The sequence below is a fragment of the Sinocyclocheilus grahami genome, unplaced genomic scaffold (assembly GCF_001515645.1).
Source record: "Sinocyclocheilus grahami isolate Dianchi unplaced genomic scaffold, SAMN03320097.WGS_v1.1 scaffold89.1, whole genome shotgun sequence".
Taxonomy (NCBI): domain Eukaryota; kingdom Metazoa; phylum Chordata; class Actinopteri; order Cypriniformes; family Cyprinidae; genus Sinocyclocheilus; species Sinocyclocheilus grahami.
In genome coordinates this window covers 291,813-316,805 of record NW_015505268.1, presented here as the reverse complement: position 1 = coordinate 316,805, position 24,993 = coordinate 291,813, and the positions used below count along the sequence as shown (strand labels likewise).

General features: G+C 38.0%; 1 protein-coding gene across 1 annotated transcript in view; it reads right to left on the bottom strand.

Annotated features, from left to right (window-relative positions):
- The window catches only part of LOC107587099 (transcription factor COE3-like), a 114,818-nt gene extending 90,091 nt beyond the window's left edge, over positions 1-24,727 (bottom strand). Inside the window, exons 1-5 of the mRNA XM_016274743.1 lie at positions 23,996-24,727; positions 11,612-11,768; positions 9,002-9,065; positions 7,885-7,940; positions 4,087-4,160 (exon numbers count right to left, since the gene is read on the bottom strand). Of these exons, the coding sequence (XP_016130229.1) occupies positions 4,087-4,160; positions 7,885-7,940; positions 9,002-9,065; positions 11,612-11,768; positions 23,996-24,129 (485 nt within the window). The 5' untranslated portion in view covers positions 24,130-24,727. The remainder of the gene's footprint in view (positions 1-4,086; positions 4,161-7,884; positions 7,941-9,001; positions 9,066-11,611; positions 11,769-23,995) is intronic.
- Between the last annotated feature and the right edge of the window lie 266 nt (positions 24,728-24,993).

Sequence of the window (24,993 nt, the reverse complement as noted above, 5' to 3'; positions counted from 1 at the left end):
CTTTACATTTATATTCTTAAAAACATAATATAATATAATATAATATAATATTTAAAGAAAAAAATAGGTATTTTTATGCATAATGACTAAGCATAATCAAAATTAATCATAAAGCAGTGATGCTCGTGAATAGCAGAGCGGGAGACACCGAGTGGCAGTATCTAATCCATTTTTCTCTAAACAGTTTGATGAAATGATTAAGTAGATGCTGAAACAAAAAAAATCATTACCCTCGATTAAGATTAGCTAAGCAATAACTTCAAATCATATTGTATGGATTTTTCCAACCGCTAAGACTCCTGATATATTCATCCTACTTGCTTCATGCTGTCATGCATTAGATTGCCATTTGACAAATAATCCTCACTCAGAGCCACCGAATGCAAAACGATCTGACTTTATGAATCATTTATCACATTGTTTGATCTTTAAGAACCTGAAAAAACATGAACCGTTCGTTGTTTTCCTGTTCTTTGTGTGTGTGACTGTTTCCATAGAGCGCGCCACCATAATTTATTCCCCCAGCTACTTGGAACCATTAGCAAACTTCCAGGAGACCAATTAGCATTGGAAACCCAATGGTGAGGTTGTGGTGACAACCTCCTCAAACTGCGAAAGAAGTGTTATAAACAAACTGGACCCCAGGAGTACAGCCAGGGCCGGAGGGAGGCCCGGGCCCCCGTTCGCAAAAACAAACTTTGGCGGAGTGTCCATAATGTGGCCTTAATGGTGTTCCCTCCAGGGCCTGAGCAGGCTAGCCCTGGCTTGGCTAATGACGAAGGGCCAGAATCACGAAAACAAATGCGGTTCCTTCAACCTCAAACCCCTAAAATGAGCACAGGATAGGCTGTGCTGCTCTAAAAAGGCACCAGCTCTGGTCGCTCCTACTGATTAGTCATAGATTGAGGAACAGATGCTTTAAGAGCTACCTACTCAGCTTGCTATCTCCACCGTGGCCCTCGCTAGTCCACCAGACGGACCTCCGGTATCCTGAAGTAAATTCACTTGAAAACTAGAAAGGTGGGTTTATCGGACGAGGGCGCAATATCAGAGCAGAGCTTAAAAAAAACAGCCTTCAAAGCTTCCCTGGGGAATCTTAAGACTAACATCAGATAGAGTGGAACATGCTGAAGGAATAAGATAAGACATGAAACGATAGAGAAGGACGAAGAGAATGGATGTCAATAGAGGGCTTGTTTTCAAAGGGCAAGTGTTGTAATTACCCAGCCAGGCACAGAGAGGATGCGGCCAGGGCTAATCATATGCACCAGGCTGCCTGACTGGAGGGTGAGAGCCGGTGGCAGAGCTCTCCAACTCAGCATCCTCATCCAGACTGGCGGACAGAGACCAGTCCGTGCCCACTGTGCACTGCGCGCCATGATTTTGTAGATGCGCCATGCCAACTAACCGCTGTGATGCCTCATTTGGAGACTCTGAAGTGCCAGTTTCAAGTCATTGGGATGAGCAGGAAGGACCTTGAATGGTTAAACGCAGACCAAGTCCTGTCCCATGACAAATGACTTCTTATCATTATAGAGCACACATATTGGGGTCAAAACTTTTTAATTCAGGGGCAAAATTTACAGTTTAGTAAATTTTAGTATTTTTTCCAACCTAAATAAATAAACAAACAAATAAATAAAACATTGTTATTTGTATGTTAAAATTTACATTAATCAATACAATCCAATGCATTACCTCTTCATATATATATATATATATATATATATATATATATATATATATATATATAATTATAATAATAAAAAAATAATCAGAAACATTAGATACATCTTTTTAATTATGAATCGATTGTTTATTGATTTAATTTAAATTTGACTTCAAAAGCAGCTGGCAGGGAAAATTGCAATAAATAAAAATAATATCAATTAATTTAAGATTCTCTCAAAAATAATCAGAATCTGCTAATATACAGTGGTTTATATAATAATTTTATATATAAATTAGTTTGCCTGAATATAAGCACATTTTTAGTGGTTTCCAAAAATGGTGACTGTTAGATGGTGTAGTTACAATGTCTACAAGCAGGGGCAAAATGGGCCATGCTAACCAGGTAAAACAACGCGCCTTAAAGTTCCTGGTGACTGTGAGTATGATGTTCACGTGGCAATATTGTAACTCTGCTTACAAGAGATGCCAATTAATCTGTCACAGTTGTTTTCTAAGCTCATTTACCACACAAAGGAAATTATCTCCAAAACAAGCGCTATTTATTAAAACTGAAAGGGACCATAGTACATTCATCCTCACGTTTGGGACAAGAACATCAAGTTTGCTATGAACAGCTGCTGTGCTTTCAGTCTGTTGATGGGTGTTGCAGGTGAGGCAGACTCCGGCAGAGCCCTGATAAAGAGTTCTATCACCTGGGAGTGAGAGACAGGGGAAATATCTCTCATCTCGCTCTCATTAGCGAATGGAAACACACCATTCATCAAGGGAGGCAGTTAATAATCACACTCAATCACATAATGACCGACTCAAACTGAGCCATCATTATGGAAATGGAACCTGTATCGAAATCATCTCCGAGAGAGCCCGGTTCCTTGAGGGAGAAAATAGCACAGAATACCCAGCATCCAGTGCTGTGTGGTGTAAAACAGGTGAGTTTTCTGGAAGTGATGATGTCCACTTTATAGGGTGAAGCATTTGTGAGATTTATGTAGTGCTGGTGGCAACCAGATGGAATCACTTCTCTGATTAACATAATTAGCAAAGTCCATCTTAATGATTCGGAATGTGTTGAAATTCCCATCATATAATTGACTGTCTCTTTTCTTGGCAAATCTCTGTCAGAGCAAAGCAAAAAACATTAGCATTAAACATATTTAAAAAATATTGGACGTGAAGTGCATCGGTAGTCAATTTTTTGCCAGATAGGGTGCTGTAGGTATTACGTATTTTCATAAGCCAAAACCTAGAAAAGATTTGGCATTTTAACACTTCCACATCCACTGTCCTAAAGTCAATGGGTTTTTGAATGGATTTTTGGTTAAATGCCTGAAGTAAGGTCTGTGGTTAACACAAGCTCAAGATATTTTCACATTTTATTCTACAAGACAAAATATATCAATATATTTACTTGTGTTGAAAAATGTGGATGCTAGCAAGTGGCTAAATAGGTTGTTGGGGGCAATAAACACCATCACACCGACCAAGAAAACTCATCTATGGACTAGCCCATTTTTCAGTCTATGTTTAGCTTTTAGCTACTTCTGGTGACTGTATTTAGGCTTCAAAATTAATAAAAGTTGTGTTCATTTGTGAAGATTATAATGATGAACAAAACGTGTAAGAATCAAACTTTTGTTGGTCACAGATTATTTTCTACAGTAATCCAAAAGCCAACGGAAAAAAACTGAAGGGTTTTTGTCGAGGGAGCTGGGGTGATGCTATAACTTTAGGGTTGGCCTACAAAAATACATAATCACTGCTGCACTCTATTGGAGGATTTGTGTCTCCCGCCGGCCCTCAGGTGCCCAACAAAGTCCCATTATTTCCCCTCACTACATTATTAACTCTAAGTTTACCCCCCGTTACCCAAGACACCAGCATCTGAGCCCCTTTAACTTCCTTGACCCCCCAGCCCTGCTTCCCTACAGATCCTTACCCCCCTTCAATGGCCATCAGGCAAAAATTCATGGACAGTACACCGCTATCCAGGCCTCCAGCCATGCGAGCCCACTGTGAACCCATAATTACACTGCATTAAGGTCAGTGTAATGAGGAAAGCCCTGTAGGACTTCACAGTGGAACGGGAAGAATCGTGTAGGCCCACCTATGCAACCCTGCGGTACATCCGTGAGCTGAACTCCCAAACCATATGTTAATATTCTTCTAAAGCCTCTCTCACACAGTGATACTGAATCGTGATCAGTAATACGAGGCGTAATAAATGTTTTCTTATTAAATAATAAAAAAAGAATTAATAAGGCATTAAAAGATACTTCAAAAACTGCATGTTACGTTGTCTTCGATATATTAGTGCTTTGAATACGAGCAGAGCTGTGTTTGTAATAGAAGTCTCAGGTTGTTCTTATAAGAAATGAGAGGTAAATATGAACTGACCTGCACATGATCTCATGGGTGAGGAGAACACGACACATCTCTGGGTTTTTGTCTTGGCCTTCATAAAGGATTGGCTAAAAGAGAGAGAAATTCATGTTATTTCTACTGTGTGTGTGTGTGTGTGTGTGTGTGTGTGTGTGGTGCTTTAAAAGTGTTTGCTGATTTACCTCAAAATCCCATTCAAAAGTTTGGGGTTGGTAAGATTTTTAAATGTTTTAAAAGAAGTTTCACCAAGACTGCATTTATTTGATAAAAAATACAGTAAAAACATTAATATTGTAAACTATTATTAAAATTTAAAACAACTGTTTTCTATTTTTATATATTTTAAAATGTAATTCATTCATGTGAATTTTCAGCATCATTACTCCAGTCTTCAGTGTCACATGATCCTTCAGAAATCATTCTAATATGCTGATTTGGTGATCAAGAAACATTTATTATCATCAGTGTTGAAACCGTTTTTGTGGAAACCGTTCCAAGAAACGGTGATGAGCAGAAAATTCATAATGAGAACATTTATTTGAAATGGAAATAATTTGTAACCTTATAAATGTCTTTATTGTCACATTTGATCTATTTATTCAGTCCTTGCTATTCAGTCCTCTTGTCTTCTGACTTGGCCGAACTCCTCCTTTAGCTCATCCTGAAACCAGTGATTGCTCAAGATGTTCAGGATGCTGACACCTGGTCATTAGTCATGTTTTTGGTTCGAAGTATGCTGACAACTTTAACATATGCTAAAAGCTAAATCTGGTCATCGGGGGCTGGACGTATGCGGCGATCCGAGGGGGATCCAGACTCTGCTGGGGCTCATGTGGAGTAACAATCTTCCCGTTCTACCCATCAGCATCCACCCCGAGCAGCCAGATGGCCAGCCAGGCCCCGAAAGAGAGGCCTCCTCCCAGGCATCCATCATCGGGCTGTCATGCCTGGCCTGAATGACGGATGATCGGTGCATATCAAGGAAGCTAAAGGACTCACCCCCCTTCCTACCAGACCTCATCCCCATCACCAGTGAAGATGAATCCATCATAAACACACACACACATACATAAGGAACGCACAACACAATCCACCTCAAACTATTCTCCATCTTACTCAACTCTGGTCAGTCGGCCAGACAGGGTTGACCCAACGCCCTAGGGAACAATACTTTTAGTATAACGACCACTTCTACATTATTGATCTTTCTCTTCGCTGCCTATGAAAGTCTCTTCCTCTTCATCACCATCCTCCATTTTTCTCGAAGGGGGAGGGGATTTGGGATCGGAGGGGGTCGGGAGGTGGATCGGGTCGATATTTACAGTATATATCATCATTCTTGATTCACATCGCTGGCGCCAAAGTAGTGGCCCCACCCTGGTTGTTCAAGCACGTCTGACTCCAGCGATATGGAATAGTGTTACAAGTCTTCCATGAACTCCAAACACGCTCTTTCCTGGTACCTTAATTAAGTCATCTCACCTTACAAGAAATATTTCGATTAGCAGTACAAAAATTCATTTTGGGGAAACATTCAAATTGAAGGCGGCATAACTCAACCAAGATCCTTCTCTCTCATATTCTCAATTAGAAGAAAAACTGGTTGTTCTCGATCGATATTCGCAGCTTCGCTGTTGATGCACATATGTAAAGCCTGTGTGCGCGGGTAGGGGGGAAGGATTTTACAGGCATGCACAGCTACAGCCCTTTTTTGTCGTCGGGAGGATTATTGTCTCCAGCGTGTCGGCTCTGCAGCTACATTAAGGCCTATTGATTGGTCTCCGGGGTTGATGCTTTGTCGAGGAACTGGTTGCCATATTGATCTGAGACAGGCTGACACACAGTGACAGTGGGACCTGCTGGGCTGAGGAAAGGATAGGCCATACGAAGACCAGGGGGGTTTGAAATCTGGTCAATTTCATGACGGAACGAAGAACGCAGGTGCAGGACTGAGTCGAGAGTATGAGAGGCATCTCTAATGGGACTTTTATTTGCATGCGGGGTTCAACACATGCACTTTTAGTTAGGGATGCACGATATATCGGCCACCATATCGGTATCGGCCGATAAATGCTCATTTTTTTCTGTTATCGGTATCGGCCCGATAAGCAAATGTTGCCAATATCTTAAAGCCGATAAATAATGCATTATTTCCTTCAGAGACACTTCAGATGCGCGCTGTTCGTTTGCAGCCTTTTGTGCAATTGTACGTTGTAATATTGTGTTTATTTGATGTATATCTGATTTATCTCATATAGAATGCGTTTGGTTAAGTTAAAAGAGCGCTTCAGTTTACCGGTGATCATCTTTAGCTCAGCGCACGCAGCTCAAACAGCAGTGCACAACATTAATAACTATGATTGGGAATGTTGTGTATATAACATTCTAATGAGAACATTATTATAATAAAACGTTGTGAATTCTTTGTGTTTAGTTGCTGTGTTTCAGCGCGTTGATATGGGAAGAGCGCATCCACAACTGGATCACACATTCTGACTATAGCATGCAATAACTGCATCATTTAAAACATATATAAGTTGTAATATTATGTTTATGTTGTATTAATATTAATCTCAGGATGCATTTCCTTGAGTTAAATAAGCTGCCAGCAAAACGCTTCAGTTTACCATGTTCATTCAGCTCTTCAGCTTCAGCACGCGCAGCTCAAACGGCTGCTATTTAAAACAGTGGTATTAATTTGTTACTTTTTCAAAATCATTAATACATTATTAATAATAACAACCACTTTTATTTTTCTCTTATTATTTTCATCAACAATATGGTTTAGTAATTAAAATCATTTAATTATTGTCCGTGCAGAGGCTATTCCGTTTTATTGATCTATGGCAAGAATTTTGATTCTTTACACGTGTAATGATGTCCAGTGACTTGTTTGCATTATTTATGCATTATTTTATTTATTTGTAAGACTTTTTTATGACTAAATTTGGTAATGGGAGTGTAAAATTATTTTTAAAACGTACACCGTTCAAACTAGGCTGCTTATGTTGAAGTGTTTGGGATGTGGGTTTTAATGATGAGAACTTTTTTGTAATCAGGCTCTCAAAAAGTATATAACAATTTGGATATAGATTTATCGGCCAACATATCGGTTATCGGCTTTCAAAAATAAAGAATTAACAGTTATCGGTATCGGCCAAAATGTTCATATCGGTGCATCCCTACTTTTAGTCAAGTCACATTTATTTGTATAGCACCTTTAACAAATATAATATCTAAATATCTTCATACCTTTTAGCAGATTAGAGCTGGATGATAATATAGTTTACATTTCGAGATGATACAAGCAATCAAGCAGTTTAGATTTGCTATATAGTATACATTGCTTTATGTGAATATACTGTAAGCACGCAGTTAAGTAGGATGTACTATATACAGTATTCACCTTTATCTAAAGAGCTGGGTTATAATATAGTTACATTTTGCAACAAAAAAAAATAAAATAACAAGCACTTGAGACTTGCCATATCTCTATTTCGTTTTATGTGAGTATACTGTATGTATGTGGATAAAGTTGTACATATATATCAAATTTATATAAATAGCAGGGCAATATAGTTACATTTTGTGACAAAATTAATTAGTGCTGTCAAACGATTAATCACAATTAATTGCATCCAAAATAAAAGTTTTTGTTTACATAATATAGTATAGTAGGTGTATAAAACTTTATTAATTATTCATTTTTAATTATTATTAAAAGTTATACATTTGTTATGTGGTGATATTTACACTTTATACACTTTCTGAGTGAATGATTTTCAATGAAAAAAAATAAATACTCAAACTCACCTGTTTAGTCATGGAGTCTATTAATCGAACAAACAGATCCTGTTCTGTCCTGATACCTGGAGGTTTAAAATGGAATAAATACATATTAGACACAAAAACATGCATCTCGTAAACAAAATGTTTTCTTAGGCTCTGCGTATAATAAAATCTTGCTCAGTTGCATAATAAAAAAAAAAAATCTAATGTGCCATATTTCAACACAAATACTTGTAGAATCAAGTGTGCGTTCAAATTAAAAGGCTCTTTGAGTAAACAGAACAGAAAGCCAGTCCCAAACGGAAAGCCCAATTGTTTTGAAAAGTCTACATAAAGGGACTCGTTTCTTATGGAAAGTCTTGGAAATTAATTTGTTTTATTATTCTTTTCCCTACAGTACGTTTATGCGCATTCTGTTATGCTTGTCATGCTGACTGAGCTATTCCGTTAACGCTTCTTAGCAAAAACAAACTCGGCTCAGCTTCAGAGTTTTTCTATTATTTATGATTTTCCCGCCTTAAAGTGTGAGAGCTCGCTTTTCTCCTGCCCTGCTGTCTGGTGGATGACAGAGAATCCACATCTACAGACAAATCACTCACCACTAGCTGTTATCATTACAGCAGGAGAAGAGAACAGTCTTGTACTGAGACTTTGGTTCCAACTCTTCTTATTGTCTCTCATTAATGGCATATATATATATATTTAATTGTATATATATATGTATATATGTGTGTATATTTAAAATATATATATATATATATATATATATATATTTAACAATTTAAATCGCTAATATTGACAAGTGTAACATCGTACCTGCTCTTAATGTAGCCAGTGTGTGTGTACTTTACTAAGAACTAATAGCTCAAATGAGACCTTGTTTAACGTGTCTGTGTGGGTGAGTAGCGTGGAATGACATTAGACATGAGCGTAAACTGTGAAAGGGTGGCAAATGTGTTCAACAGCATGAACTCCTCTCAGGATAAACAGATGGAGCTCTCAAATACTCTCCCAGATGTGATGAGACATGTTGCATGATTGTGGTTACATATCGTTTACAGTTGGCCCCGCTCTGCCTCGCAATATGTCTTTGTTATTGATGAGATATGGAAAGGGTTTGCAGGAGCAGTATGGGTCTCACCGTTGCTGTAGAGAAGCTGTAACCTGTAGTGGATGCCATTGTTGGTCTTCTCGCCATTGTATTCCTAAAAGAATGCACAAGCAAGTAGGACAATTTATGAGAATAAAAACGAAATTGTCATCTATTAAAACACTGACCATCAAGACAGGTAATCTCAGCATGTTGACCTTCAGATCTGAATTGTGACTCACTGCTGATAACGACTCTGCTAATTATGGAACCAATGTCCTGTGGCAACAATGATGACAATGTTAGCAAAAACTACAACTAAAGACATTCACAACTATGTGTTTTATTTATTCAGGTTTGACTATCCATTTTTCTATATACTTTTTCTATACATCTATTCACAACTGGTCAACTGTTTGGGGTTGGTCATATTTTTTTACATTTTGTTAAGACTCTTATGTTCACCAAGACTACATTTATTTGATCAAAAATATGATAAATTTGTAAAGTAAAACATTATTACAAAATATTATTACAATTTAAGTAGTTGTTTTCTATCTTAAAATATTTTAAAAAGTAATTTTTTTCCTGTGATGGCAAAGCTGAATTTTCAGCATCATTACTCAAGCCTCTAGTGTCACATGATCTTTCAGAAATCATTCTTATATGCTGATTTCTTAGTATTACTATTTCTTAGTATTATCAATGTCGAATAAAAATGTGCTGCTTAATATTTGTGTGGAAACCATGTTACATTTTTTAGGATTCTTTGATGAACAGAACGTACAAAAGAACAGCATTTATTTAAAATAAAAATATTTTATGACATTATAAATGTCTTTACAGTCATTTTGATCAATTGAATGCATCCTTGCTGAATAAAAGTATTAATTTCTTTTAAAAACAATTTTACTGACACATAACTTTTGAACAATAGTGTAAATTGATATATAGCTACAAAAGGGGTGCTTTTATGAAACCAATTAGAATTTGGATTTTTACCAATTTGAAAGTTAGTTTGAAGGCTAATTTATAATCTCTATTGAGAAATTCAAAATCATTCACTTTCTAATAATCACAGCAAAATAACTGCAGTGCATCCAAATGTGAGCCCAGTTTGGTTTCACTCTTTGGACTAATTGTGAGGTTCACATTTAATCATCACATCCAGGCTTCAGGAGAGTTATTTTACCCTGATGTGACATCAATCCAATGTGACGCAGGAACACGACACACCCACACATGTCGTCAGTCTATCTCCTCACTGCCAAGTTTAGTGGTAGTGTCTTGGCAGCGACCCAATGTGGAGTGGAGGAGTGTGTGGGGGGTTATGGCGGAGGTGAGCGGACAGCGAGGACAGAGCGCTGACCGTGCCAGCTGGACCCCGTCCCGTATGACTGTGGGCGGAGCTGTTCTCTGTAACCTTTTACTGAGAACAACCCCCCGACACACCCACCGCGGGGTGAGCAGGACTACCCTCCGGCATACACTACAGGGCTAGCAGGTACAAACACATGACTACACTCCAGAATGGAGCTATAGCGGTACTGTGAAAAGGCGATTTTTAGAGGAATACTTTGGGAAAGAGCGAGATTTATTCCCATGATGCTGATTCTGAGAACCGCACTCAAAGGATAAGCAAAGAACAAAATAACATGGGGCAAACAGCAATTCTCTGTTAGAAACGCTGGGTATTTTATAATATATTTAATTTGGGAAAAAAAGACATTACATATAATGTCAATGCAATTCTTATGACAAAAAGGTGGTCTCATCGGTGCCCCCTAGATGTACTACCTGGTACCGCTACTACTGAGAATCACAACTCTGTGTGATAATGTGAGTTTGATACCCTGAACTAGATCTCACATATACACAATGCAACTGCATAAAGCAGAGGAAACATATAATGTAATATAGAATAGATTTAAAATATAGAATATCTTACCAATATTTCTAACCATATTTATTTTTTTATATTGATGAAATACATTTTTTTTTTAAACACGCAAATTAAAACCAAATAAAACAATTTTTTAGGAAATATTTAGAATAAAGAATGTGCGTATGATCAAAAAATTATTTTTCTTTTTTTTTTTACTTTTTTAACCTAAAAAAAATACATTGTTGAAATGTATCTGAAATGTATCTTAAAGTATGTAAACATTAAAAATTGTTGCAGAGGGTTTGGAAAATGTTCAGGGTTTTTTTGTTTAGATTTTTTCCAAATAATCAGTATGCATGATCAATTAATATTAATTAATTTACATATTGTTTTTATTATTACCTTTTTTTCTTTTTTTTTTACTTTTTTAACCAACTTGAATCAGATATACATCTAAAATATATCTAAAGAACGAATTTGACCCGTGCAACAATAATTAAACTAATCAAAGTGTGAGATGGGAAGTGGGAGTAAAATTGTATGTCCCTCTTTTTTTTCTAAATGAAAGATCTATGAAAACTTTTCTGCTGCATCAGAATTATTTCTAAGCTTAATTCTAACATGGCATGACCTTTTTATTTACTAAACGTGCATCTAAAAACAATTATACCATTATACATTCTTAGCATGTTCTCGAAGTTCAATATGCAACACCCCAGCATATCACAAATCCTGTTGCGTTGTGTAGCGCCGTCTATTAGTGACAGAGTGCTTACTTTGTCTTTTTCCACAAAGTCCACGTAGGAGGTTCTCTCGATCTCGACGGGCTGTCCCTGCCGGTCATACAGGGCCAGAACGAAGTGAAAGAAGTTTGACTTGCGCAGGTTCGAGGGAGGCTGTTTCTCATAATGGGCTCTTGCCAAACCCACACCACTACGAGAGAGAGAGAGAGAGAGAGACGGAGAGATTAATGTACTGTAACCCAAATAATCATTCAAAATATGAGCTTGCAGAAAGATGAAATGGCAGATTCACATGAATTTATCATATTGTATATAAATACATAACATTGACAAGTCACCGCAGTGTCTAATTTTATACGTTCGGCATGTGAATCACAACATTTTTCTACTAAGAGTGTATAATAATTCCAAATAAAATGCGTAAAATTATAAAGACTACAGGAAACACAAACAGGAAATTGGAGCTGTTACAAAGACTGATAACAGGAAATAACTGAGAGGTGTTAGGAGAGAGATATTTGGCTTGTTTTCTCATGCCCTGTGTGTGCCATGAACTCTATTGTCTGCCCCTCTCTGCTCTGCCACCTCAACAATTGGACTCTGGCGTGGAGCGGGGGACCCCAGAAGGCACCGTCTGCCTTTGCGGCTGCCAATCGCTACTGGGTACGGCTCGCCTTGGCAACTGCTGCGTTCCTCTTTCCCTGACCTGTCAGTCAAACCCGCTCGGGCCTCCCCAGGGTTCAGCCGATAGAAGCCTCCATCCTGACTCTCGCACTTGAGCATCGATTAGAACGCGTAGCAAACGACGGACTGACAAAGACGAGGAGCTTCGCGCAGCCCGAAAGGAGGCGGCCCGCACCTCCACGCCAACCCTACGCATCCACCTATCAATCAAACCATCAGCCCTGGCCCACTGACGCAAACGCTGATCATCTTTCCATACCTGGATCAGTGGACGCAGGGGCCTCAGAGAGTGATGAAGGCCTGAAGTAAAGCAAGGAAGATTAAAATGCAGGTGGTCTATTTTTAATAGGATGGTAATTCATGCATCCCTTTCCTCGAGCAGAAACCGATGTCAAGCACTTAATCTGACACTTTTTTTTACCACATTACAATTTAAAATGAAAATTCAGATTTGCCATCAATGGAATAAATAACATAAAAATATTTCACATTTTTTGTTCAAATAAACACAGCCTTATTAAGAAGAACAGACTTCTTTCTAAATCACTAAAACATCATTCCAACCCCAGACTTGATGGCGGTGGTCTGTATGTATGTTTCTTCATATTAGGCTGGGACAGGAGAACGTTTTTTCACATAATTAATCAAATAAATAAATGACATCACCACCAAGTCAAACCAAGTGGCCCGTAATATTTATAATTCCCTAAATCATTAAATGAAAAAGTGTGTAATGTTCACATACATAAATTGCAGCTGTCATTGTTAAGTCTGTTCATTATTTACTCGTTACTCTGATGAGGTGGGCCGAAATGCATTTGAATCTCAAAAATATGCTCATACATAAATATTTGTTCATCTGCTGAGCTCGGGGTGGGGAGCCAGTGTTTTGGAAAGCGGCCTGCTCTCGGTCTCCGCTCGTTGAGATATTCCCCTGGTAGGACATTAATAAAGCCTGACCCCTCCCCAGTACTATTACCAGGGCTTAATGCTTCATTTGTATCCGAGCCTGGTGAAATCTCATTCGTGAAGTTGAGGTTACTACACTGAAGGCAAAAACAGCTTTCACAGAAGAGGCTGTGGGAGGGGGATTCAGGGAGGAGCACTTTTAAAGCGGATGACTTCAACGTAAATGGGAAATATGATCTTCTTCATCTGTAGTAATTGATTCGCAGTGAAGATCTTTAGCAGTCTGACTGGTCAGGGCGGTGCTAAGTCTGACAGATGCCCTCTAAATGTGATAAGAAAAAAGCATACAAAATAAGACAGTAAAACAGAGCTTTAAAGATTAGAATTATACTATATGATATATATCTATATTATACTATGTCAAAAACATTTTAAATAATTATTTATGTTGGGTAGTCAATACATTACATGTCCATTAGCACATTTTTTTAAATCAAAACATCAAGATTTTAGGGTCAAATTTCTGGATATTTTTAAACAGCCTTACAATTACAAAATAATGATACTATTTTTTATATATATATATGTATATAATTTAAATTTTATATATTTTTATACTTTTATATATATAAAAATAAGGAATATAAAAAGAATAAATATTTTACAAAATTAATTTTTAATTTTTAATTATTAATATTATTGTATTGCACTACAAAAAATAATGTAGAAAAAGGCACATTTTACATATATAATAATTCCATATTAAATATAGCATGCCACAGAGCAGGATACATCAACAGTCTGGGCCCAAATCCTGTGTCTGCACTGCATGAAATGCACAAGCACATGTAAACACAAATTATCACCTTCGCTTAGGAAGACAGAATTACAAAATTACACATTTGTGGGGAAGCAAGAAGGAAAAAATTTAAAACACAGTATCACACTTAAACACACACATATTGCATCATGAGCTCCTCTCCATTACCCCATCAGCTCAGTTACAAAGCCAGGCATCATGTTTCTGATGGGGTGAGGGAGAAAGGCAGCGTTCCCGCACGCTCTCACAGAGGCACGGATCTTTACGCGCAGGAAACGATCGACTCGGAAAGCTTGTTAGTGTTATTATTTTAATTATGTTGATTGCTGCCATATCCACTCCAGCAGTTATGAGTCAGAGGCAGAGGCACTATTGGACGGCTCTCACTCGCTCTGTATTGAAATAACTGCTATGGAGGTGACAAACACGCACACACAGACAGCAGAGCTGTGTAAATCAGTCGCTAATGGACGGCTACAGCACACGGTCTCACAACGGTCTCCGTTAAACACACTGTTTGACATGTTCTCGTCACAGAGCGGAGAGAAATAAAAGGAAAAAAGCATGCAAGCCAGAAACAACCCTAGTTCTGAAACAATTCTGGATGTAAAAACACCCTCCACTTTTATTTGAATCAATAAATACAGTCTCACAGAATACAGTCTAACAATAAACCACTCATAGCAGGAGCTGAAGGGTTTGTAATGATGACATTTCCTAATACGAGAACGCCGTCTTTCTATGCAGTCGGTGGCTCAGTCTGCGGCCCTTTGCACACTGCAGGCTTAATGCGATACAGCATTATAAGTCTAATTATGTTAAATGAAAAAAGTAACCCCAGGCTAAAATCCTCACAGCTCAAGGGCCTGTACACTTGAGGGAAATAGATACTAAGCACAGAGACTCAAACTCTGAAATCATCTGCTAATGAACATGCAGAGGAGAAGAACTGCCAATACACAGGTCACAGCAGGATCTGCTGAGATATTGAGGAGTTAGCTGACGTGTGTGTGAGTAAAAAAGAGAGGTGAGTGATGCCTTCACATGTGCATCTCAATAAAACAATCGTCTCGCAGTGAAAAATAATGATCGATTATAATGATTGATTAAAATGTTAAATCTGTACATTTTACAGAAAGCATTGCAAATGTCATTTACAATGCATTTAACTCCCGTAACGTGACACACTTCAGAGGAAAACTGAATATTTAGTCTTCAAAAAAATTCATATCAGCTATCAGGATTTGTTTATTACTATTAGTTACAACTATTTTTCCCACCCACCTGGCCTAGGTTACGTCAGCAAAAAGAGAAAATGTTTCAGAGGTCAGTGAAGTTATTAACCATAGTTAAAGATGCATACTTAACATCGAAATATCAGGTTTATATTGCATGACTTTTGAGCTGATGCTAACTAAATTTTAGTAACATGCAAGTCCTGCATGAAAAATGTCATAATACTTTGAGCTCTGATGAATCCCAGCTATAAAATCTAATTAATTTTCACATACATTACTAGGATTTTCCACACTCACTCTTGCAAATTGTAGATTTAAATATGTTTTATTACATTTTTCTACAATGTATTGGACAAGAAACTTATAATAATACAAATTTAATACCTGTCAAAAGATTTAGGTCAGGATTTGATTAGGTCAGGAGACCGTATTAAATAAATACAAAAGGATAAGATTAAGATGAATAAAATAAAGGAATTAATATTATTATTTATATAATTTGATATTGTGAGTCTCTGCAGCCCCCAAAATGACATCAATGAGAGTAAAGAAAATTAATAGATTCATTCTGATTTCATAATATCTTTGATGTACACTGGCGTTCAAAATTTTGAGATTTTTTTCTCGAAAGTATTTTCTCATGCAACAAAAAAGCTAATTATTATAATGATTTTAAAAAATCTATTTTAATATTTTAAAATGTAATTTATTTATTCCTGTGATGCAAAGCTGAATTTTAGGCATCATTGCTCTAATCTTCAGTTACACAATCCTTCAAAAATAATTTGAAGATGCTGATTTGGTGTTCAAGAAACATTTCTCATTATTATCAATGTTGAAAACAGTTGTGCTGCTTAACCATGATATATATTTTTTCAGCTTTTTCAAAATAGTTCAAAATAACAATTATTTGAAATAGAAATCTTTTGTAGCATTATAAATGCCTTTACTGTCACTTTTGATCACTTGAATGCATCCTTGCTGAATAAAAGCATTGATTTCTTTAAAAAGAATTTTGTATTAACTGTATTAACCAGTATTCTAACTACTTTTCCATGAGGTGTCTGTTAAAATGCCTGCGAAATAAAGATATATGACACAAGCAGTGTGTGTGTGTGTGTGTGTGTGGCATATGGGTGGCATCACGGACCGAGCCCCACATCTCAGTGACATTAATCACGCCTGTGATGGACTGTGACAGAGGGAAGTCTTTAACTACAGCTCGTCTCTCTCTCTCTCACCATCGAACTAATGAGCCGTACAGCAGCGCTCTGTTTATACAAATGTGACGCGTAAAAATCATCTCTGCCCTGGCTGGGAGCCAACGTGCTGATCCAACAAGTAAATGTAAATCTCGTTCTCTCTCTCTCTAATGCTCTTCATTCCTCATTTTCCCTTTTTTACAAATTTCTTTTTCTCATTTGTTGCATCCGGCCTGACGGTTTCCCTCTCAGAAAGGTCTCGTCGAAAACAAAGGTTACAAGGCTGGATGGTATCAGTTGAGATTTGGTCAATAATGCAACTGCTTTCATCGGAGATCTGCAATGGGAGATCATTCTCTAAATTAACCATCATAAGGGAATCATATTTAATTTGACCTTTACTCTAATAAATGACCAAATGAGAGAAGAGGAGGGGAGAAACAGAGCATGCTTGCCTTCCTGTGCTCAAGTATTTTGAAGACGGTGGATACTAAGATATGCACATACTCTATGTTTACGTGCGGAGTAATTTATGCAGAAAGATACAATAACTGTGGCATACATTTGCTCATGCTTACGAGTGTGTGTGTGTGTGTGTGTGTGTGTGTATGTGTGTGTGTGTGTGTGTGTGTGTGTGTGTGTGTGTGTCATGCGGTGTTGGGGCGGCATTGGGCAGTCAGCATGGCAGCGGTATGTTTGGTTAGCGCTTATTAGCTGTGTAATAAGATTTAATGAGTTGAGGACTAAAGCGCTGTAGGAGCACGGGCAGCATATTGGGATTAGTGGAGAGCAGAAACAGAACGAGAAGAGGAAAAGAGAGAGAGAAGACGAGGTTGTTTTGAAACCCAAATCCCACTTGTGGTCAAACCAGGTCTATTTTTGTTTTTTGGTTCACTTGGCCTGTCATCTCTGTAGCTCTCGTTCTCTCTCGACTCAAGTGTGAGGTGATTTAATTGTTCGACTCAAGCCTTGTGCATTGTAAATTGTCAAAATGGGCAGTTAGATCCCCCTAAAGTATAAAAATGTGTATTTTACATGGTTGTTATCTGAGGTAAAGCGCTGCGCCAGATGTGCTGATTGCGTTTATGGATAGCCGGCATCTTTGTTTCTTTATCGCTAATTGGATGTTACGATGAGGAATCATAGGAAAACCTTCCTGGAATGACAGAGTGCAGAGAGTAATAGAGGCATTTGTCACCGCTGCACAGTAACGGGTGGCCGTAAGTCAAAGCGAACGTGTCGGAGAGGATCTTTGCATAAAGAAAGGCCTGTCATTTCTCCATGATTTCTATTGCCACACAAACACAAACGGCCTGTCTGTCACGTCTCCCAGCGATAAGCTGGCACATACATCACCAGCTGCCTGCATCACTGCCACCGCCTGCTCGCCGGTTTATTCACACACACACACACACACACATAAACATACTAACACTTTTACAGACATCCCAAAGTAGACAGTGTCTTTCCATGCCTCTCTGTTCCTGACTCTGTTCCCTTAACCTCTGATGCATGAATTATTAAAGAAAAAATTTTATCAATGTTTCTTTTTACTTTATCAATGTTTTCTTTTTTAAAATATTTTCTTCTATGTATTAATATATATATAAACCCCAAATTATGTATTTCATAGAAATATGAATATGCAATGCAACAGAAGTAAAAAGATGCAATGGCATACGAAGAAGACATATAGAATTATGGGCAAGGGTCAAAAGTTATAACCTAAGTTGGTTTGTACGTAACTTTACACTTTGAAAAAAACTGCTGTAGTTGACATCATGCATCAGAGTGTTCATTTCTAAAAGTACAATGATGATAAGATGCTTCTCGTTGAATGGTGATAAATATTGAGGTTTTTTTTTTATTATTATTATATTTGAAGAGTTCATTTGCAAAAACAGATCATTCCATTTTTAACAATTTTCAAAAATCATGTTTTTTCATTGTGCATTCCAATTAATCTCAATCAAACTGGAGTTAGGTTATTTTGATTACGCTCAAAAACAACAAAAAAATACAGCTAACTAACACAATAAAACACAATAAAAACATGATAACATAATTTTAAAAAACATGATTTTTGATCTGTTTTTGCAAATAAACTCTTCACTTGTTCAATATTATATTAATAAAGTAAAAAGAAAACATTTGACTATTTAAAACTAAAATTAAAATGTATTTTAAGTTTTTAAGTAAAAACTTAAAAACTACGCAATTGTTTAAGATATACAAGGTTTTCCTTTACTTTTTTTTCTTCTTTTTTTTCTATACACCCATCACATGTTTGGTTATGTACTTTTGTATAATGCTTGGTTCTCAAACAAAAATAAATAAATAAATAAATAAAATAAACATACAAAAATACCAGAGAATTGCTTGGCTCTTAAATGTCATAAATCATCCATTTAATCATTTAGATATTTTATTGTTGTTCATTTGGGATAATCTCAATCTAAATGGAAATAATGGTTTAAATAACGCCAATTAAAAGCACTTAAACATGTTTCAGACAAACACACTGAACAAAATCTGAATTTTAACAAAAAACAAAGAGCCACAGTAAAAACATTCTCTTTAACACACACAAAACATTGTATTTGCCATCAAAATTTAGCTGAACATCTCTTTGACGTATATTTCTCCAAAAAGAAGGTGCTCTGCTGAATGGCCCGTGTAGTCAGAGGGGTTGATGTGCCATCATTGCTCACTGATTGAGACTCTCAGCGCGAGAGGATCTGAGTCAATAGACTCACGGCTCGCTCACAGATTAGACATCTAATCAAATTCAGCCCCGTGTGTTTATCGCTCGCTGTTGTTGGCTATGTGGATGTCAGTGTGGAACGCTCCACAGCTGTGACAAAACTAGGACACATCACATAATGCCCATACGCTCATGAACCCAGACTTTTTTCATGCAAAGTGATGCTCTATGTGTATCATGAGATATAGGTTTTATAAGGCTTTCCTAATTGTTGTTGATAAAAACTGATTTAGTTTTAAGTCCCTATAACTTAGAATTCGACTTTGAGAAAATATGTGTCTTATATGCAAATGATGGCAAAGAACAACTATTCACACAATGATTGCAATCGTAATCGTAATATAAAGCCACTTTAACTAACACAATGAAGATTAACACACACACAAACAAATTCAAACAGCTGACGGCATTGTCAGACACTGCAACACGTCTGAAACATAATACACTTCTTCTTTAATCGTAAAAGCGTATAACCAGCCAGTGCTAAACGCTTCCAGCTAATTTCTAATTTGTTCGTAATTGCACCGAGACAAGTAAACCATTGCACAGTGAGAAGTTATTTCCTGGAGCTGGACGGCTAAATTACAGGCAAATGTTTCATGCGATTAGGACACTCTAATTGAACATGTGACAAAGAATAGAGCTGCCTGTCTAACGCAGAAGTGCATCAAGTGGAGAAAACTGGTATTTACATTGGTTACATGCATTCTTTATGCTTTAATCACAGTGAATTCCTTTTTGATTATTGCATCCCGCCAAATTGCTATATATTTGTTTTTCTTTCCATCACAAGAGAGTGAAAATTAGTCATGGCCTCATTGTAACTGATCTCCTTTGGACGCCTCGATCAATGCACCGGTCACATATCTCTCCTCAGCTGAGCTCTACATAAGAGTCAGCGCTGTGTGTGTGAAGTGCTGCCCCTGCACTGTGGCGTCTGTGTGTGTTTTATTAGTATTGCACTTGTGCATGTTTGCTGTAGGTTTAGCCCCGACTGCACCTGCCAGACCTGCATACACACACTACAAATTATAGCACTCGTTCCTTTCTCTCGCTCACACTCTCACCGCTCTGTTCTAAAAAGCTTACAGTCATTTCTGAAATCGTTAGTAGCCTATACAGCTGAAATCATTACCTGTATGTTTCTAATGGGGTCATTACCGAGGTGGCCCTGCAGCCGGCCTCTAATCGCTAGCATGTTATGGGGCAGCTGCTTCTAAAACACTTGTTTCTCTGTGCTACATTCCGGCATGCAGGCGTCAACTGCGAAAGAACAGAGCGAGACCCTATAAATCAGGTGTGTTTTGTGAAACGGTGAGTGTTTTAGTATATTTACGAATGCGGAAATGTTTTTAACTTGCACTTTTTTTGTGGGGCCAAGTGCAATTCCTGTATTGTTCAATGTCATCGCTGCATATTTGGTTAGATTTGCAACATTTAAAAATAGAATGTATCGTGCCATTGCACGCAAGGGATTTTGGGATGGTTTGGAGAGATTTTTTTTTTTACCTAAAGCTTGGGGGTCTGGACTTCATTAGTCTGACCCCCCTTCTCACCCCACCCCCCCTCCCCCAAGTGGACAAAACAGAGGCGACATATTTCACTTTGCCAGGTTTTACAGTGTAGGGGTACAGAATCGGTGAAAGGGTCAATCGAAATCTGTTCCCCAGCTGTGCAGCCCTCTCACGCACCCCTAGGCCCAGAGAGAATGAAAGAGAGAGAGAAATGCTCGGGGGGAGATGGACCCCACAAACGTACCCCCGAGCTGCCTGAGCATCACAAACCTGTTCAGCCAACTCCAACTACATCAATCCAGTTTGTGTAGGAATGCAAACAAGTTAAAACCGAATGAAAATATACACAGTGTTTCTGAATTGTGATTAGATATTAAAATAATGTGGGTAATAAGTATGGGATCATGCACAGATCCTCATTTCTGAAGAGCTAAAATTCAATGCATGTGTTCGAATAATGATTTTCCTTCACAACATTGACAGCACAAATCCAAAAAAAGGTTGCACTTTCCACCAAGCTCAGCCCTGGACACCTACCTATCACCACCACAGCCAACACATGGTATTATTTACAGGATCACATGAAAGTTCCCAATCAAATTAAGCTCTCACTTTTGCTTCTTTCGTCCAGATTCACTCACTTTATTGTGTCTTCAGAGAACACACTTTACTACACCCATACCCATAAAACCCATACCCATCAGTGTATATTTGAGATTCAAATAGAGCAAAAAATGTGTTGCAAAAATGCACTAGGATGAATTAAAACGAGTGTGAAAGGGAGAGAAAGAAACTGAGGAAGAGGAGATCTTTAAGGTAGCAGAAGATGTGCTTGTGTTTTTGCCTGACAGTTAACTGAATCATTCGCATAATACTAACAAATGAAAGATTATAACAGCTATATGTTAGGCAAAATTAAAATAATAACAATGATAAATAAATAAGAAAACATTTTAATAATTTAAGTCGCCTTTTTAAATCTTTTAGTCTTAATTTAAGATGGCATCATGACACGTTCGCTTGGTTTGCGTTTGTAAGGAGCGCGGGGAAATTTTGTGTTGTGTATGAGGCTGATAATTGGCTAGAGCAAATTATTTATTATGAGGGAACCTGTTTTGCCAATTACTTTTTTTTTGGAGGGCTGCTATATGATGAAAAAACACTGTTCTTTCATACACTCCATTTATAACTTCCTGCATGACTATGAAATGCGCGTGAAATTTTGACCGATTCTTTTTTTTTAAATAATTAAATAAATGCACGTTTTTTTCTTGTTACATTGCTTATATGTTTGGGACTTTTTGTATGCTATGCAGTGCAGCTTATATGCAACGCGACTTTTTTCTCCACCAAGTCAATAATTCAGGATGTGAGTTTTTATCTCATGTAGGGTAATTAGATGCCCAAAGACTTTGCTTTTTTGTCTCTAATTAATATCAGAATAAAACATCAGCAGTTTGGTCAGCAAATACTGGTGATCTACAAGGTGCTCGCGACTTTTCAATGTTAGCGAAACTAAAGGCTGCGGATGGGCAGGTGATTTTGGCCACTTGCACATGGCAGCTGACTTCCGCTGTAAGTTTAGAACATCTCCTTTATCCAGCCTACACAATATGCAATATTAATATACCGAGGGGATTTATCTCCGAGCGTATTTAAGGGAATCGCGAAAACATGTAAACGCAGCAGATCTCTCTCTGTATTACACGTTTTAATGAACAGTAAAATTATTTGTACATTAAAAAATTATGTCCTGAAGACGTTTTGATTTCAGGATGCATCCTTTTTCACACACTAGCAGAAAATAACCCGTCTCATTAAGTGTGTTTTTGCTCACTTTAGTAGGCTATTTATATATGCTACATATAAACATAAAATCGCAATTATTTATTAATTAATTTTAGCCCACGCGTTGGGTAATGCTTGATGCAGCAAATTAAATTTATATAATAAATAAAAACACAAAGTTTTCTTACAAACTCAAATATCCCCAAAAACAAAGACACTAAATGAGCAAATACAATATTCCCCAAGTTCTCGCCTGTTCTCTCTGTGCGTTTATTAAGTGACTTTTTTATTTATTTTGGCCCTAAAACACACGTGTATTTTCAAAAAAAAAAAAAAAAGTCCTTTACTTATTATTCCATTAATATGCTACTATTTTTTAAGAATTAGTGTGAAGGCTCCCTGTTCTTTCCGCTCCCATTTTCTCTGCTTCTATATTTTCATAACAATTATAACATGATATCACGGCCTATGTAATAATCATTTTGAGCTGTTTTGGGGAAATTAAATGCTCAAACTAATTTGTGTCCCTCTGCGTAAAACTTCTGCAAGCCAACTTGAGTCTAACCTACAAGTATTTCTCAAAATCCCAGGTCTCTCTTTGAAGGGTGAGACAGAACAGTATACATTTCCTCAGTTTCAACATCATTCTTGGAACCAGGGGACAGTACATGCGGAGGAACTCGTTGTCCAAAAACTTTGTTCAAGCGCAAATGGTTTATTTTGTATGCATTATTAGTGAAATAGAAAGACACGCTGTGGTACGTAAGCTTGACTTTTCTCTATTTTTTAAACAGGCCTAATAGTTTTGTCTATGGCCGCGCAATAACCTCACAAACTGCACTTTTGCACTTTGAGCATGTTTTAACATCACATAAATTAGATAAATCAGAATAAATGATTTAAGATGAATTTGAATCACCTAGGCCTATAGGAAATTGCAAACGCGCTCAATGTAGGCTATTGCATATTTGAGTTACAAACATAAACTATAAACTCAGGCTCGTCATTGATTCTCACTAGACATGTCCCCTGCGATGCACGTGAACCATCATTAGATGAGTGCGATTTTGAAATATCGATATTTTCAGAGTTAACAAAATGGCATGAGCGGGACATTCCTACACAAGACAAACTGAAAGATCTCCAGCTCTCTTTCAACCACAAAGAAATCAGGTAGAACAATGTTTTCTCATGTGTGGCAGGCAGTGTAACCAGAGTACGCCTTTCTGGAGCGGCGCGAGTGGCTTTTTCTTCAGCGCGTAACGATGCGCCATCAGATTTCAACACGTCTACAACTAACTAACAGCTGACAAACTGATTTAAGAACGACCGTGTTACGTGCGACGTCCATGTACGAGCACTTCTAGATTCAATACAATTGATTTCGAAACACTTCTGACTGTGGCCAAGCGCTTCCTCTAACGCGCATCGGACGCTCCGTTTCACGCACCCAACTACTTGGAATATAAACAACTTGGAGCTTGTTGGTGGTGTTTACCTTTGCGCGGCTGTGTTGGCATCCAGTATCCCCGCGCTCTGCATCCAAGAGCGCACCGGCGTCATGCCACTCGTAAGGGGCTCTTCTTTCATGGTCAAGGCTCCCCGTGGGAGACCGTCCTGGATGGAGAACATGAAAATAGCCTTCTGGGGGATGTCTCTCTACACCAGCTCGAGTGGAATAATCCTCCTGCACCACCTGGATTAACAAAAACCAGCTGAAAGGGAAAAAATCTTCCCCAAAGTGCAACAAGGGGAAAGAGGTCCTTATCCAAAGACGCGCTGCCGTATCCCTTTGGGTGTTCCTCTTTCTTTTAGATTCCAAACCCAAGTTCAGTTCACTCAAGATTAACAGGTCTCTAGTTAAAAGAGGGTGGAGAGAAGGCAAGAGCTGTGGAGCATCTCAAAGGAAACGATCAGCCGGGATCAAGCAGACCTTTTCGTCGCGGGGAGAAAGAGGGGAGAACGCGAACTTGCTCTGAAGAAGAAGGCGAACAGACGCGCACGGGATTGTGAAATGAAAAGTGGGATAAAACGGGCGACTGCTTCAAAAAGGAGTAAAATGAAATGATTACCAAACAAGAGGGAGGGATGGACCAGGGAAGGCTTGCTGTCCCTGGGGAAAAGAGGGATTGGGTAGCAAGAAATCTCATTCCCTCCCTCCCCGTCTCTTTATGCCTCTTCTGTCCCAGCGGAGCGCACCTTCTCTCGGGTTCCGCGGTTTCAGCGCTCTCTGGGGGGACATGCGTGGACTTGACGAGGGCGGAGACTTGCCCTTAAAAGGCAAAGTAATTTACATGTCAATCTCCGTTCTGAGCTCTGATTGGTCGCGATCATCCCTTGCGTCATTTTCAAAATTCGCCGCAAAAACTCAGCTGATGTTAGAGGGACTGAACGCACTGGCAGTGGAAGTGGTCTCATGCTTTCCCGATTTAACCTGAAACATGCCCTTAATACCCAGGAACATTCACGATGCATTTCATATGCCTAGCATGATTA